This window comes from Diabrotica undecimpunctata, chromosome 10 (genome assembly GCF_040954645.1).
Source record: "Diabrotica undecimpunctata isolate CICGRU chromosome 10, icDiaUnde3, whole genome shotgun sequence".
Taxonomy (NCBI): domain Eukaryota; kingdom Metazoa; phylum Arthropoda; class Insecta; order Coleoptera; family Chrysomelidae; genus Diabrotica; species Diabrotica undecimpunctata.
Genome location: NC_092812.1, coordinates 36,965,571 through 36,984,398, shown reverse-complemented (window position 1 = coordinate 36,984,398; position 18,828 = coordinate 36,965,571). Strand labels below are relative to the sequence as shown.

Below are 18,828 nucleotides of genomic sequence, written 5' to 3'. Positions count from 1 at the left end.
AGAGATGCCTACGTTTTATAAAAGGGAAAGAGGATCCATCCGTGCTGACTAGGCAGAAGAGCAATTTAAAAATGCTGTACAAGCATACAAAATGGAATGAGCCTGAGTGCAGCATCAAATGAGTTTGGCGTTGCATGGTCAACGCTGAAGAGAAGAATAGCAAAAGGGTGCCTTACAAAAAAACCTTTGGGTGGGCCGCCTGTCTTAACACAGGAATGTGAGAAGATGGTAAAACATATCATGAGATTACAAAAATTCGAATTGGCACCGACTAGAACAGAAGTACGTGCCATGGCATATAAACTGGTCAAGAAATGTAATCTGCATTTGATTTGAAGAAATTTCCGGAATGGATTGGCTACATTTATTCTCAAAATGGAAACAAGGACTCGTAATCCCCAAATCAGAAGGAGTTTCGCAGGCAAGATCGGGAGTTTAAATAAGAAAAATGTTACAAACTACTTCTCATTGCCACAAAACATCTTGATATAGCACAACCTCATTGATAAACCGGAAAATGTATTTAACGTAGATAAATCCGGACTTTAACTAAATAATAGACCAGGTTATGTGTTGGCAGCTAAGGTATCTAAGAGATTAGCTACAATAACATCTGGTGAAAAGGGTAAAACCATATCTGTAATCGCTTGCTACAATGGAGAGCATTGTATGCTCTTCATTGTAGTTTTGGATGGCAACTTAGTTGCCATACAGCAGCAATTGGACCTATTTTAACATACACGGCGGAGACAAGACCTGACACATCTAAAACGAGACGACTACTAGAAACAACAGAGATGAAAATACTCCGACGAATATCAGGGAAAAAGTCTGTTGGATAGGGAGAGAAGCGAAAACATAAGAAGAGCATGCAATATAGAAGACATAAATCGATGGGTGAAAAAACGGAAACAGGAGTGGAACGATCACATTAGTAGAATGGCAGAGGATACGATAGTACGAATAGCACGAGATAAGTCACCAAATGGACGAAAAAGTATTGGCAGACCAAGAAAAAGATGGTCCGATAATTAAAACAATTTAGGAGGCCAATATTGAAGAAGAAACAGGCTTTACAGCCTACACACAAGAAGGAAGAATAAGAAGAAAAAGTAGTACTTGCATTATTTAAACCTATTTGTTTATATGTTATGAATTGAGTTAATTGGTTGAATATCTAAATGTAAAAGAAGAGATAATTTGTTTTGTAGACCACTGGAAAAGATTATAACATTCTGTAGTGTAATTATAACTAATTGTGTGTGAATTAGGTAATGTTAATGATGAATAAGTAAAAAGAAATATATTGGAAATTCGCGAAGAAAATTGGACAGTGAAGCCTGTCTGTGGAGGTGGAGTCTGTCATCATTAACATTACCTTATTCTCACAAAATTAGTTATAATTACACTACAGGACATTTTAATCTCTCTCAGTGGTCTATAAAATAAATTTTTTCTTCTTTCACATTTGGTTATTCAACCAATTAACTCATTCTTAATTCACTTACTTTCTTTAATCATCAAATTTGAATTTCTGTTCTTTGTTAAAAATCTTTTTTTCTTTTTCTGTGGTAAAGTAAACTTATGGTCTTCGCCATTGTGGCGTGAAATTCTGTCTCTCTCATTCGCATTTTATGTTGAGGTATATTCGATGTTTGTGGGGGTGGTGATAGTATTTTAATAAATTCTTATAAAAACCTGAGACAAGGAGGAGGAAATAAAAGACCGTCTTAATCTTCTGCCGTAGAAACTGTGCTATCATGCATTTTCAAATCGTATATAGTTATTTGACCGTTTGTTGGGTTTCAAACATATCTTTTCGCTAGCCGTTAGATTTACTGAACATCCATACTGAAATCTTCTATTTCAAATTAAAATTACGGTTAATTCCCATTAAATATAGTAGATAACATAGAAACTTAAACAAAAAATAGTTTCAAAACTATATTGAGAATTATATTTATAGATAAATTTTATATATAACAATCTAGAACGACTGATATTCCTAGTACGACTCTGTATTGAATTTTGCTCTTTAGTTGATGATAATTTTTCTTTTGTTACTGAGGAAAATGACAATTAAAAAATATCGATTATCGTAGTGGTTCGAGTAATTTGACCAATCAAATACCATGAATCTAGTTATAAAGGGGGGGGGGGAACTACAGGTAGCCCGTATAAGCCTTTCCAACATATTTCATATTATCGAGTAGGTACGTGGCAAACTGTGGCTCTTCTTTTTCTTACAATCAGTAATAATGGTGGACCTTAAGTTAATCATTGGTGAGTACCTACTGATTTTTAATACATATAATAATTTTTAATTGTTCTAGTATAATAAAAATATTTTTTTATTAATTTTAATAATTGTTTTTGATGGAAACCGCTGGTAGTGCTCTAAAAACTTATAATAGTATTTGTTGGTCAACGCCCTTTTTTATGTAGTCGATTGTTTTATTTCTTTGATGTTGAAAGGTACTACCTTTTTTCTTTTTCTATTTATTATTAATAAATCCTACAATTATCCAGCTTTCCTTGCTTATTATTATAATAGTTTCTTGACTTAAGCCTCTTTTTTTGTCTTCTTCTTTTTTTTTGAGTAGGTAGATGACTTTTCTGTAGATTGATCAGTTTGATTGGTTTTTCTTATTGATTAGTTTTATTGCCATATCTTGGGTCCCCCCTTTGTCGGGGAGAGTGTTTTCACTCATACTTTTCCATTATCACTACATTACATACACACTAAACAATCACTACTCACCAGATATTGGTTATATTGTTAATCGTCTAATTTGTCTATCAAAGAAAAAAAAACAAAACAGTTTCTGCTAATTGCTATTTAAGTATCTATTAATTTACTTCCGTAAGCTAAGAATGTTCGAACAAGAATCGTCCATCTCCAATTTTTCATTTATTTAACACTAGTTTCCCATTTGAATCTTTCAGAATTCCCGGTTTTTGGTTTCTATTGTTGTGAGTTAATTCTTTAATTTTTGTCTTCTTCTTCTTCCTCTTCTTTTTATATAGACATGACTCTGTCTGTTTTTCAATGTGCCTCCAGTAAGTTGTCGTTCCATCATTTTCGTGGTCTTTCTACTGATCGTCTTCCTATTGGGGAACCGTCTCTTGCCGTCTTTACTACTCTATTTGTTGTCATTCGGTTTATATGATCGTTCCATTCTACTCTTCTATTTTTTACCCAGTTTTTGATGTTCTCCACCTTGCATCTACGTCGTATATCTATACTTCTAGCTCTGTCCATAGTGTCTTACCATCAATTTTTCCAAGTGTTTTCATCTCTGCTGTTTCTAACATCCTTTTTGTCCTCTCTGTGTCAGGTCTTGTTTCTGCCGCGTATGTCACTATTGGTCTGATGACTGTTTTGTAAATTCTGCCTTTCGTTTCTTTCCCGATATTTTTATTTCTCCATATTGTTTCATTTAGGCAGTCTTCGGCTCTGTTTGCTCTATTCACCTGATCTTCCACTTCCGGCTTCGAGCTTTCCGTAGCTAGATAATTTGATGTCTAGGTATTTTTAATTTAAATTTAAATAGCTTTTAATTTTGTGTGTGTGTGTGTCTGTTAAAACTATCATGTCTTTTATGGTATTTACATACATCAGAGATTGGACCCCCACAAAAGGAAATGAATTATTTCATCAAGCCCAGAACAGAGAGAAATTTGCCATATTGATCGCCAACCTCAACAGAGAAGGCACTTAGGAGGAGGGACATACAAAGTTATCCTCAGAGCTATCATGAAGTTTATAAAGTACCACTAGTAAAGAGGGAACCCCTTTTTTGAACAAATACAAAATTTTCAATTAAAAGTTAAAAAACTTAAAAAGTTGTTGGAAAGACAAAAAAAAACATCTAAAAGGCAGCACATTAGACTCCACAAAAAACACATAAAATATATGTTTATAGTACGGGTTTAAAAACTCAAGTATTTGGATGAAGCTAAAGCGACAGGCAGATTGTTAACTGGTCACATTTATGTTATACATTATTTTCTGAATATTATCTAAAAACCTTTCGGCATTCCTCGTAACTTATATAACTTATAACTAAAGGCTTTTCATATGCAGTCAAAGCAGGGAGAGAGGGCATTGCAGAGAGTAACTGTGATACAACTCCACTATCTTGTACTTGATCTTATGCACTTTTCAAGTTACCAAACAGTTTGACTGAATTCTGTTAAAAGCATATTAAAAGATCCTGTTGTACCTATATTTAAATAACCTTAGTTTTAACTGCAGTTGAACCTGTGTCGAAATTCCCTTCTTTTGGTACGTAAATATTACACAATTAGATTCCAATGTTTTCACATCGTTTTTCTTATAAATTAATCGATAGGCATCATCTGCGATAGATGCAGATTCATCTTGAGAAAGTATAACTAAGACATTAGCTTGTTCTAGTAACAATTTTACTCTAAATAGCCAGTTGAAGAAATTATTTCCATCAAATGGTTTGATATTTACAACTTGATTTGTTTCCGCCATTTTGCCGTCGCTTTTCGTAGCACGCTTTCCGTAAAAATTTTCTTTCCTTATTACGACTATGTAATGTCATATGTTGTGTATTTATTTACGTTCTTCAGCCAAAAATATTTTGAATTTTATAATGGCTTCTTCACTTTCTATTCGAGATGTGAAACATTTTAATTTTTTAAAGTTTAAAAGCACATATTTTAATTTACAGCCATTCTTCTAAGCAGCGCTGGCGCCCTAACTATCAAAAAAGATCAAGCCGTGAACGACCCTAAGGATCTGTTCTGTAAGTAGTTCATTTTATTTTTATATTACTTCTTTTATATATATTTATATAGTGAGCGTTAAAAACTAGAAATTTCATATAATAAATGGAAAACGCTTTTAAATTGGACAGTAAAAATTTACATTGCAACTGTCTTAGTTCGAGTATTTCAAAACCTCCTTGAATTAATTTTATTTTAATACTTTTGTCCGACTCTATATGAAGTTGAGATTTTTTGCGACTAGCAATTATTGATTCGAAGGAATGATTTCTGTAATCATCTCAAAGTCTCCCTATTGGAGCACTTTAGTTCTCCGCCAATCAAATAAACAAAGGTTAAGGGTGTTTGTTTTGTTTTGTAATCGTTTCTCCGTAATATCTGATAAGTTTAACGGTTTAAGAATTGCGTTTTGGTTTCGAACGCGGCAGCAAATTTTATTCTGTTAAATCGCCAAATATATGGCCTAGGAGGACAAATTCGTTAAACTTCCCGTGCTCGAATCGGTATCAATAAAGTGTTATGACTCATTTCGGCCTATCTCAGCCTCATCAGAAACTTGGGCTGATACAAATTCAAAATCGGAAAGTCCAACGAATGTCTCCCAAAATTTCACCACAGCAGTGGTTAGCATGCAGAGGCTCCACCTGCTTTGGCGGCCATGGACGAAAACGATATAATAATATGGTTTTCTGTCCTCTGGACTATGCGAAATGTGTAAAAGAATAAATCTTCTAGCAAAAGCTGCTATCGCTTTGTTGATTTAAATTGCCAAATATATGGCCTAGGACAAATTCGTTAAACTACCCGTGCTCGAATCGGTATCAATTTCTTCTGTACCGATCATCATCATTCAGCCTTCATTTATCACGTTCACTGCTGGACATAGGCCTCCCTTAAACTCCTCGATTTTTTGCGATTTTGTGCTCTTTGTTGCTAATTTTTTATGATACGCCTGATATCGTCAGCCCAACGTGTAGGTGGTCTACCTCTACCGATAGGTACTTTTAAAGTAATATTTTTTTAGATAACACTGAGATGGTTAATGCCTTAGGAGAAATAATTTTCGAAAATGCGACCGACGGTGTTATGAAAGCCAAAGCTATTCCCGAGGACGACGACGTTGAAATTGACAGTAAGTATTTGATTATTTGCTACATATTTTAATACTTAAACATCCTAATATTCTTCTTCCTTAGCTTTTCCCTTTTCAGTAGTCGCTTTTTCTTACTCTTCTTTGCCACTCATTTATGTCCATTGTTTCTTCTTCATTTACACCTTTTTCTGTCAAGTCTTCTGCCACGCAGTCCTTTTATCTTCTCCTCGATTTTCGCTCTTTCCCTCTTGCTCATTTGCATTTTATGTTGCATCATATTCGATGTTTTTCGGGGCGGTGATAGTATTTTTATCAATTCTTATAAAAACCAGATACAAGGAGGTATCGATAGTTATAATTTTTCTGCTTTGTTATAAAAGACTGTCTTAATCTTCTGCCAAAGAAACTGCTATCACGCATTTCCAGATCGAGTATAGTTATTTGATCAAACATATCTTTTCGCTAGGCGTTAGGTGTTAGGTGTACTGAAGATCCTTACTGAAATCTTCTCCATTCAATATAGTAAATAACATAGAAACTTCACCAAAAACTAGTTTCAAAACTATATTGAGGATTAAATTTATAAATAAATTTTAGATATTAACAATCTAGAACGACTGATATTCCTAGTACGACTCTGTATTGAACTTTGCTCTTTAGTTGATGATAATTTTTCTTTTGTTACGAGGAAATGACAATTGAAAGGATATCGATTATTTTTTTCAATGTAGTGGTTCTAGTAGTTTGACCAATGAAATACCTACAATCTAGTTGGTTAGGGGAAAGAGAACTATAGATAACCTTTCCAACTTATTTCATATTGTCGAGTAGGTAGGTGGCAAAATGTTGTTCTTCTTTTTCTTAAAATCAGTAGTAATGGCGGATCTTAAGTTAATCATTGGTGAGTACCTACTGATTTTTAATACATAGGTATAATAATTTTTAATTGTTCTAGTATAATAAAAATTTTATTTTATTGATTTTAATAATTGTTTTTGACGGAAACCGTTGGTATTGCTCTAAAAACTTATAATAAGTAGTATTTGTTGGTCAACGCCCTTTTTTATGTAGTCGATTCTATTTCTTTATGTAGTTCTATTTCTTTGATGTTGAAAAGTACTACCTTTTATCTTTTTCTACTTATTACCTAATAGATCCTGCAATCATCCAGCTTTCCATGCTTATTAATTATTATAATAGTTTCTTGGCTTAAGCCTCTTTATTTACTTCTTTGAGTAGGTACTTATTATTTTTGTCGTTCATTACAAAATTGAATTATCAATGTCTACTTTATGTATTAACAATTTAGTGTAAAAAATGCTATTTTATTGATTTTTTGCTTACCACTGAAAGCTTAATATTTGAGGTAAAATTACAACACTTACATCTTTAGTGAGAAGCATATTAAAACTAGCCCATTGTTGTTTAATATTTGTGTTCCGCACATCAAAATTTTGTTAAAATTTGATGTAGTTGAAATTTCTTTTACGTGACGCACATTTCTGACAAGAATTGCTACTCCTGCGGAATCGTCATGTCTGTCTTTACGAATAATTTGATAACCTTTGAATTTAAATTGTTTATCCGGTTTAAACCATGTCTCTGAAATTAAAACAATATCAACTATATATTCATCTAAACATTTACATAAACTTAATTTATTAGCTACAGCAGATTGTCATTCCATTGTAGAATCCCTATTTTATTTTTTATTTTAATAGCCATTATTTAGAAACACTATTAGAGAAGGTACAAATATGGGCTACCATTTTGTTTATTGCTGATATCTTGACTATTTTTTGATCGAAAAAGTTCAAATTGCATAATTGGCATGTAGAATTGTTTTTCTCTTTTGTGCTAGTCCGTTTTTCTGCCTAGTAAGATATTTTTTCTGTAATGTCATAAAAACACTCACGGTGTCATTTAAGTAAGAAATGGAAAGGTGATATAAATATGGGTTACTAGTAAAAATATTTTTATTTTTATTTTATAATTTTTTATGTACAATATTTACACACATATTCGTCTCTCTCTGCACCAGAACAATCTATATATACCCACAAGTTGCACATAAGGCACTGAATCCATTTTTCACCTCGATAATCCTCACAAAATTTTCCGTCGCAGAAAATACAATTTACATCCGCATTTTCTGGATCCGTTACACCAGGAATCTCTTCCAAATACATATCTTCATCAGCTGGTTGAAATTCCTGCTCACTATCGTTGTCAGAAGAACTTTCGATTTTTTTTTATGCCGCCTCTCTGACTTGTTTTTAATTTTTTTCTTAGTCACCTCCCTTGTGGATTCAGCCGTAATGTGTCGTTTTACTGCTTGTATATTTAATTTGTTTTTGCTGTTTTACTGTCTAATGCTTACTTGTAAGGTGAAGAAGTCATTACCGTTGACTTACAAACTTCTGTAAACCAGAAGGACCTAGTTCACCGATGTTACTTGCTTCTGGTGTTTTTGGTAGGATAGCAGGTTCAATAGCTTGCGGACTTACAAACTTCTGCAAACCAGAAGGACCTGGTTCACTAATGTTGCTGGCTTCGGGTGTGATATCAGGTTCAATAGCTTGTGGACTTACAAACTTCTGCAAACCAGAAGGACCTGGTTCACCGATGTTGCTGGCTTCTGGTGTTTTTAGTAGGATAGCAGGTTCAATAGCTTGCGGTTCTACATGGCTGTGGGTGTTACTCTCAATTTCTGCTGCAATAAAACCTGCGTCTGAGAACACAGTCTTATTCAATGGATAAATTCAAGTGGCGCGGAATCCATTTACAGCAATTTCTCCAGTTTGGCTTTTAAGGTATGCTTTACCAAAAAGTTTTGGTAAAAGTTTGCTTCGCTATAGTATGCTTTCAGCGTTTTCATGAATGTTTTGTCTAGCGATTGCAGTTTGTGTGTTGAATGTGGAGGTAATGAAATTATAACTATGTTATTCTCTCTTGCCAGATTGATCACATCTAAATTGCGGGTATGGCTGGCTAAGGAATATTCGGAGGAAGAACTTTTTGGTCCAAATTCAAAGGGAAACATGGGTTCAAGTAAAGGAGATTGAGCTTTCCTTTTTTTAAATTTTGTAGACGCTTCAGGTTGACTTAAAGCTGCTTTCTGTGATTGTTGTTGAATATTAGATGTGGATGGTTTAAATGTAGCTCTGGTTTGTTTGTGTTTTACTAGAGGTGGAAAGTTTTCATTATTTAGTGTATCTAATAATTCAAATCTATTTTTTGTACGAAGTATGAGTTATTGAGGCTTGCTTTAGCTTCAAGAAAAGTTAAATTTTTTTCTGCCATGTATCTTTTAATGTCGTTCTGTTCTTTGAATTGTGGACACTGTTTGGAGATGGTTTGTGCTCAAAATTTTTACAGTGAATGCAAGAACTGTGTTGAGGATCACGACAGTTATGTGCATCCTTTTTTTCCTGGCCACAGTTGATATTCTAGTTTTCGTACTGTTACAATTATTCAATATGTGTCAATGTTCTAAACATTTAAAGCTACGCTACGGTATTTATGTATACATGTCTGGGTAATATATTTCCTTCAAAAGTAAGTAGCATCATTTCTCTGGGGACATAAACTTTTTCGCCATTTGTATCAGTTTTCCTTTTGAGTCAGTAAATTTCTGTTACTGTACTCTTTCAGATTATGTTATCTCAAATTTAGCAAATATTTTGATTTACAGCCATTCTTCTAAGTAGCGGTGTCGCCCTAACTATCAAAAAAGATCAAGCCTTGAACGACCCTAAGGATCTGTTCAGTAAGTAGTTCATTTTATTTTTATATTACTTCTTTTATATATATATATATATATATATATATATATATATATATATATACAGTGAGCGTTAAAAAGTAGAAATTTAATATAATAAATGTAAAACGCTTATAAATTAATACTTTTGTTTGACACTATATAAAGTTGACATTTTTTGTGACTAGCAATTATTTATTCGGAGAAATGATTTTTGTAAACATCTCAAAGTCTCCCTATTGGAGCACTTTAGTTAGCAGGCAATGAAATAAACAAAGATTAAGAAGTGTTTGTTTTGTTTGGTCTAATTTGTATTAAGTAATCGTTTCTCCGTAATATCTGATGTCTGATATCTGAAGTCTCTCTTTAAGAAAAGGTAACATTTCAATGTTATCGTTAATGATCGTTCAGCTCTTTGCGTTGAGCTTTCTTTCGTAAAATAGAATCGAAGTGCATTTACCAATTGAACAGCTAAATTGACTACAGTGGGATGCCGTTTGTGTCTGGAAAATGAAGAGATTCTCCAAACCGTCTCATTGACATATCTTCAAATTTGATATGTCGGAACTTCATCGTTATTATTTGGAGCCATAATACCAAATACTTACAGCTATGTAGTTATGTCAATCAACAATACTGACATTTATTTTGTAAATCATAGTTTCCTTTGTTACTCATAAAATGACGCCATCTATTAGGTACTTATATATTGATTTAAAATGATAATTATGTCCGTACAAAAATTTCGCTGATTCATTTTTATTAATATAGATTTTCATTATCTTGCTCTCATTTTATTTTACTTCAAGTTACTCTCTTCAGTTTTTTAACTCTCTTCTAGAAGAACCCTACAAATACGGACGTGTACGAAATCATCACTTTATAGTCCCCCATAAAATTATTAGACCGTCCGAGATATAGCAAACTGATCACCGGCAACCTTTGGAGTCCAGTAAACTGATCACCAGCATTTTTGCCCCAAGGCGCTGATTTCTAATTCAGAAGATTCTCTGTTACCTGTTACACTTCTTGTTGACTTGGATTATTCTGCTAAATTATGAAACTTTGGCGGTTTGCAATCATTTTATCTATCACAGGGTGCAGGTAGGCCAATGAACAGTTTGCAAATCTCTCCGGGTCTATTTTTAAATCCCTGGTTTTATTGCGGTTATGAGTTTGTACCACCTTTGAGTGGATTTATGCTAATTGATGATGAGTTTACGTGTACCATCAAATACCATCAAATATTAAGATATTTATGTATATTTTCGTTGAATAAACAATAATAAAGTTTTTGATTCTTGCGAATAAATGAGATAGGGTTAAATAAGGAGATCTAGTAGATCACGTCAGATATGAAAATAACAAATATATTTCTTCTGTACCGATAGGTACTTTTAAAGTAATATTTTTTTTAGATAACACTGAGATGGGTAATCCCTTAGGAGAAATAATTTTTGAAAATGCGACCGATGGTGTTATGAAAGCCAAAGCTATTCCCGGGGACGACGACATTAAAATTGACAGTAAGTATTTGATTATTTGCTACATATTTTAATACTTAAACATCCTAATATTCTTCTTCCTTAACTTTTCCGTTTTCAGGGGTCGCTCTTCCTTACTCTTCTTTGCCACTCATTTATGTCCATTGTGTCTTCTTCATTTACACCTTTCTCTGTCGTGTCTTCTGCAACACAGTCCTTTTATCTCCTCCTCGGTTTCCCATAAGTCTCTTTCTCTCAACTTCTAACAATTATATCCTTTACTTCCTTCCTAAACAAATAACTTTGTCTACGGCAACAGATTAGCTGATGTCTCCTGATACCACACTCTCGGAGATGTGGATAATGTGCTGAAGTAATGTACCTACCTGACACAAAAAGATCGAGAATCTTACGAGAGAAAAATCATTCGGAGAATAGCAGGCCCACTAAACTCAGCAAATAATGAATGTAGAAAACTGATGAACTAGAAAGTAAGAAAACTTTTAAAAGGAGAAGACATCGTCAGATTCATCAAGTCACAGCGATTTAAGTGGATGGGACTTCTAGAAAGGAGAAATCCAGAAGCAGTTATCAAGAAAATCACCAAATAAATCACAATTTTTATTAAAACTCCTTTTTATATAGCGATATCCGAGGGAATGATCTAAATGCCAAATATAACGTGTTTGAATTAAAATTGTTATTTATTCGAGAATAAAATTCTGTCGTGACCTTTAATAATTTACACACAAAAATTTCGTACAGTGTGTTAAAATGGATGAATCATAAAAAAGGTATTTAAAATATCATACACGAGGTCAAAAGTATGAAAAATATAACTGCTGATTTGATATCATACGAATTATTTTTTTATGGCCTGATTATACTCCTCAATATTTTCAATGTCATGGTTATCATACCGAGGAATAATTTTATTCGTTAATCACATTTTACAATGTAGGTACATAACATAATTTTGTAGTCACTAGACGAAACTATTGATTTTAAACATATTTCAATTAAATTGTTATTTTCTTTAACCTAATATTTATCTCTTAACGTAAAAACACATTTTTTCTTATCACAGGAACAACTTCTTTTGTAGTTCTATCTTAGACTCCCTTCTTTTTTTTATTCTCCAAAAACCCTTTCCCTTTCCTTTTCCTTCTCAAAATCTATCTCTCGAACCAATCAAATCACTCAAAACAAACATATTTTACCATCTCCTCTCTTTCTCTAGTCAAAATTTCCTTATGGCTCACTGCGCTTTCTTTTACTAAACAAAACCATTCCTTGGTTTTGTCTTGGCCTCCCAGACCAAATTACTTGGTCAAAAAACCTAACGACCTTTCATTGTTTTCAAGTTGAATAGACAGCATCGTCTTTTTCTATTATCTATTATTTTGCTATGGTAAGGAAAAATTAATTTTTAAATACAATTTCTAAATTGATTGACTTACTTATAACTTTTTTTTATCTCAGAACTTACTTCCGTGGCTCAGTATCAATTATATTGTATTTGCAAATATGAAGACAAAAAGAAATAAAAAAAATACAAAACAATACCATATGTACGTTTTATCAATATAGAAAATCAAATATATCAGCTGTATAAAATTAGATTTACATAAAAAACAAGATTATAACATATCAATATAAATAAAAGTAGATCATATCATCCTAATATTTTGTCCGGTCCTATAAATTTATAAAAAAACTGTCTCTATTCAATCAAACATCCAAAACAAAAATTCGCTCCGAATCTCTAGGTATATCTTTTGTTTTCAATAAAACAAAACTAAACTTTAAGTTCTTTATGCTGCCACAAACAAATTCACAAACTTTCTTTCACGATTCACTACTTTCACAGGAACAACTTCTCTTGTAGTTCTATCTTAGACTCCCTTCTTTATTTCATTCTCCAAAAAACCCTTTCCCTTTCCTTTTCCTTCTCAAAATCTATCTCTCGAACCAATCAAATCACTCAAAACAAACATATTTTACCATCTCCTCTCTTTCTCTAGTCAAAATTTCCTTGTGACTCACTGCGCTTTCTTTCTTCTTCTAAACAAAACCATTTCTTGGTTTTGTCTTGGCCTCCCACACCAAATTACTCGGTCAAAAAACCCCTAACGACCTTGCATTGTTTTCAAGTTGAATAGACAGCATCGTCTTTTTCTATTATCTGACCTTCCAGCTCCAATTTACATCTTAAAAAATTTGCTGTTGTAATCATGCATTTTGTCTTTTTTGGGGAAATTAACACGTTAAATTTTCTGGCGATTATATTAAATTGGTGCAGCATACGTTGTAAATCGTCTTTACTTTGAGAGATTAGTTTTGCGGCGTCTGCATAGCAGATTATTTCAAGATGTGTTTCTCCCATTCGCTATCCTTTTTTAGTTCTTATTTTTTTTATTATTTCATCCATAATCAGGTTGAACAATAGAGGACTCAGGGTATCTCCCTGTCTTATCCCATTGCCAGCTTCAATAGGGTCGTTAGTTCTTCTTCCACTTTTACTTTTATTGTGCTGTTTTGGTAGATATTTTCGATCGTTTTTATTATTACAAGAGGTATCTCTCTTGTGTATAATAAGTGGAAAAGGTCCTTTAATTTGACCCGGTCAATTGCCTTCTTAAGGTCCACAAAACATAGATACGGCGTTTTGTTGTATTTTAATAATTTCTCTTGCACTTGCCTCATTATAAGTGCTACCAGTGCGGATTCCGACCCAATAAATCAACAACGGATCAAATCTTCACAGTCAGGCAGATTCTTGAGAAAACGCTTGAGTTCGGAGTCGACACCCACCACATATTCGTGGATGTCAAAGCCGCATACGACTCAGTCAACAGACAAAAACTTCTACAGGCTATGGTGGAATTTCAAATGCCGCTTCATTTTGTTCAACTAACGGAACTTACACTCACAGGCGTAGAGAGTATAGCCAGAATCCAAAACGACTTTTCCAGACCCTTCCATTGTAAAAATGGACTGAGACAGGGAGACGGACTGTCGTGTCTCTTATCTAACCTTGCACTAGAAAAAGTAATTCGAGAATGCCATATTAATACGAATGGCACCATCTTTAATAAATCTGTACAAGTGGTCGGATATGCAGATGACATAGACATTATTGCTAGGTCCACAGAATCTCTGATCGAAGCATTTCGATCACTAAGGGCGTCTGCACTTAGAATGGGTTTTAAAATAAACGCACAGAAAACCAAGTATATGTATTGTACTAGATCAGGCAACCAGATACCTAGACTATTAATTGATGATCTGGAACTGGAAAGTGTGGACACCTTCGTCTACCTGGGCTCGCTGCTGACCAAAGACAACAATGTCAGCGAAGAAATTAAAAGAAGAATAGTGCTTGCCAATAAGTGCTATTATGGCTTGAGGAAACATATGGCTCCAAAACGTGGTCACTTACACAGAATGACCAAGAATTGCTTAAACGTTTCGAGACAAAATTCTAAGGAAAATATATGGAGGAATCCAAGAACAGGGTTTGTGGCGTAGGCGCTACAATTTTGAGTTATACAGAAGTTTTGGGGAACCTGACGTTGTAAAATGTATTAAATTAGCACGCCTTCGATGGATAGGACATGTAATTAGGCGAGATGAAGATGCAACGATCAGAAAAATTTTCGACCGAAGAGGACCAGTGGGAAGACGAGCCAGAGGAAGACCAAAACTTAGGTATCAAGATAACATAGAGGATGATCTAAAATCCATTGGAGTAAAAGCATGGAGAAGAGTTGCCAGAAACAGGGGCGAATGGAAGATTGTTCTGAAGAAGGCTTTGGCTCATAACGAGCTGTAATGCCACTGATGATGATGATGATGCCTCATTATAAATATAGCGTCAGTGCATGATCTTCTATACCTAAAACCTTATTGTTCTTCTGCTAGTGTTATAATTTCATTCAGTTTATTTTTTATCGCTTTGGTTAATAATTTTAGTGTTGTATAGGTTGTCTCGTTTTGAAGAGAGATATTAGGATGCTTGATCTCCATTCTTGAGGAATTCTGTGTTGTTCTATTATTTTTTGGATTAGTTTTAATAGTTGTTTGGTCCCCAAATGATATGTATGGAAATTAATTTCTAACATATGTTTTGAGGTGTAAAATACAAAATAATTAGTATGTAGTTCGTGCCTGGCTAGTATGGAGCAAAATATCTCTTTTTTGTTTTCCGTGTCGACAATCGCTCTTTCACAAAGATCTACAACGTCTACAGCTGTTGGTTGGGGACAAAAATTGGTTCTAGAAACATATATAGTAGAATTCCAGAGCACAAAAGTAGTGCAAACCACAAAAGTTGCTATTTGAGATGGAGGCAACGGGAAAATAGTATGAAACATATTGCAGGAGCAGATAATTTACTTTTGAAATAATGGAAAACAAAATTTAAACCTGGCGGGAATTGTTAACAGTTTGCCTTGTCTTCATACTATTGAGATGAAGTTGACGATAATATTAAGAAAAAAATTGATATATTGCACGAGTTTTACCTAACGATCTTTAGTTGTATAAAAAATGCTATGAGATCTACAATGAAGTAGGATCGGTTAACTGGCTAATCAACTTTGCGCATTGAGGATGATTTGGTAAGATGATGTGATTTTTCGAAAATTATAGATATATTTGTTAATTATAAATCTCGAAAAGCACCTATACGTATTATAAATATTTTCACTGTTATAAATATAATCAAAATTTAAAAAAATTTATAATATTTGAAATGTTAATTATTGTTTATTATTAATAATTTTATTTCTATAAAAATTAAACCATTTTTTTTTGTTCTTCACCTTTTACTGGGGGCCGTTCTTCACTTATTTCCTACCTATTTGAGAGGGAGGATAACTCCACCTCTCACATCCAAATTTAGTCGTTTTTTCACAGATCCTCTCTGGTCCATTATGATATGGAGACTATTTAGTTTAAATGTAAAATAATAATGTTACCTAGTTAAACAAATAACATCTTATGTCTAATATATCATTCGTTTATTAATTAAAACTTTTTTTTTTCAGGCGAATTTGAACTATTTCGTTGTATTTATTTTGTACTACTTTTAGTGGCGATGATGATTGTTCTACGGCTCTCAACAGAGTACTTTAATCTTGTAACAAGAAAGGAAAAAGACGAAGAAGTGTACGAACCATTTGCAGACACCATTAGAGTTAAACTAGAAGACGACCCCGCTTTTTAAATTATTCATGATGACCTTTAATAATTTAACGGTTTGGTAAAATTAGTATACATATACATATTAATAAAATAGTACATTAGCAATAAGCTTAAAGAGATCAGGTATTTTTAAGAAATATACAATGGAAATAAGTTGTCATCGGTATGGTACTATGCGGCGTTTACACTTTCGTCGAAAATAAAGAGTACCTACCATAAAAAAAAGGTATACATTTTCGTCCAAGCCCCTAAAATTGAGGTATACAAGTTCGTCCAAAGGGTCAGGTGAATTTTCGCAATGCTTTTCGGAGAAGCAATTAATATTAAATATATAAATATGTACGAATCTTCAAGTTTATTCATTTGTGAAAATATTATTAAAGTGTTTATATTGCTATAGTCTTGAATTGTGTTATGAAAATCATTTATTCTTGAAACGTTATGGAGAATTTCGACAAACGTATGGTGGTGAAAAAAAAAATGCAACGAAAACAGGTGCTTCTCTTTTATTCGTGAATAACTATAAATTCAATTTTGCCTAAAAGTTAAAAAGTGGGGAATCACGTTGGAGATGTCGTACCAAAGGTTGTAACGCTGCCGTCTACACAATTGGAGATGATGTAGTAATTTCTAGACAAAACTTAAATTATTCTCATGAAAGTCTGGAGGCCAACTGCATTCAACAACAGTTTGTAAGAGTAGCAGCTAAGCGTAAAGCTGCAGAAGATATAAGTACTCAACCCAGGAAAATTTTACATCGCGTTTTAAGTGAAGAAGAAAATACCAATTTAACTAATATGAATTTGAAATCAGTGAATCGAAGTATTTATAATGTTAGAAGAAAATTACTCCCAGTTTTACCAAAAGCGTTAGAAGAAGTACTGGAATCATTGGAAAAATTAGAGGACCCTATCATCACGTCTAGAAATGAAAACTTTTTATTGGTAAATGATAAGAGTTCAAAATTAACTATTATATCTTGTGAGACAAATCTCAGACATTTATGTAAGTGTTCGACCCTGGACGAAAGTGTATATGCAAAAATATTTGACTTGGACGAAAGTGTTATTTCTTCAGGTAAAAATTTAAGGTAAAACTGAACTCATTACGATATTCCGGACGAAAGTGTATCTGCTCGGTACTATGGTAGCACTACAACGGTAGTTTTTTACGAATACGAATATTCACCTCGTATTTTTAAACATGCCTGACATTTCTGCTTTTTTACTTATGTAATTAAGATTCTGTGGTGTAGGAACTTTAACACAAATTGTGATTTCTACACCTAAGAATCTCTTTAGTTTATGGTGTTGGGTTTTTATAAATTATAGTTAGTTGTTTGTAAGGGTTCTTCTTTGTGAGCTCATACTTTTTGTGTTTTTTGTAGATTTTAATAAAGCATTCAAAAACAACTTTGCCTTTATTTCTCCTAAAATGTATAAATTAATATGATAGTGTGTACAATGCTTATCTGGATACTAAATAAAGAACAAGAAAGTAAATTAAATATAATGGAACGAAAATTTGAGGAAATGATTACATTAGTAAAGGAATTAACCAGATTTTGATGGTTAACGCGATTAAAAACATCCAAGTAAAAAGATTCTACGAAGATCTCCAGAAAATATGCGATATACCTAATGTAAAAACGCGATGCTGTTAGAACTCTAGGTTACTTTAATGCCAATATAGGCAAAAAACACCTTTCAATTTATTTGCCTTGTTTTGTTGAATATTTCCTATAGTGCTGTTCCATCCACCATTGTTTCTTCGTTGTATAGATTTCCATCACATCATAGTGTTTCTTAGATAACCAAATTAGTTTTTATTCCTCAGAAACGCCTGGTATTAAATATTGTCTGCAACCTCTGGGTATCTCACCGCTTGATATTCTCTAACGATCTCTACAAAGGAGTCATAGCTTCCAGGAGGGCTCATATTATTGACTACCTTGCCCTTGCGAAGTAGAATCTTATACGAAAGGCAATTTTAGTTGTCCTTATTGTTCCGTAAACCTATATTTATATGGGTTTATGTTGGGTTTTTTAAATTAAGTTATTGGCTTACCTATACCTATCGATTCCTCCAGAAAACGATCATTACTGTTCGTTTTACTGTTGTTGAAATTATGCTTGTGTTAAATGCTTCTCCTGGCGGTTTGTAGACTGACATTTCCGCGATTACTGACAATGTATTGACATATTAGAGATCCAATGACAGAAGTCCGTTCAAAAAATAAAAGATCCGAGCTACATAAGTCAAAGAAAGAGAAATCGACGAAAAACATCCTGGAGAAACGAATTAATAAAGCAGTAAAAATTATATAATCAATATCAGTTCATTGTTTGCAAGAACCGAGGAATTGAATGATACAAAATTGTGAAGAGTACAACAAATCACTAAAAATGTTTCACACATTGTTTCTATGTTGTAGAAAAAAAAACAGTTTTTGTTTAAACTTCAATAAATAATAATTATCTTAAATTCTGTGCTTTTATGTAAAATTTAACTATATTTCTGAA

At 33.1% G+C, this 18,828-nt stretch overlaps 1 protein-coding gene across 2 annotated transcripts; it reads left to right on the top strand.

Annotated features, from left to right (window-relative positions):
- Positions 1-2,180: 2,180 nt before the first annotated feature.
- On the top strand, positions 2,181-17,710 carry LOC140452315 (uncharacterized). 2 transcript variants are annotated; one of them, XM_072546493.1, is made up of 6 exons: positions 2,181-2,283; positions 4,704-4,778; positions 5,783-5,890; positions 9,546-9,620; positions 11,033-11,140; positions 16,195-17,710. In XM_072546493.1, the coding sequence occupies exons 1-6, from the start codon at positions 2,259-2,261 to the stop codon at positions 16,326-16,328; spliced, it is 525 nt and encodes a 174-aa protein (XP_072402594.1). In that variant the 5' UTR covers positions 2,181-2,258; the 3' UTR covers positions 16,329-17,710. The 2 variants fall into 2 exon arrangements, with proteins under 2 accessions (XP_072402594.1, XP_072402593.1); XM_072546492.1 differs by having other exon boundaries at positions 16,150-17,710.
- The last annotated feature ends 1,118 nt before the right edge of the window (positions 17,711-18,828 follow it).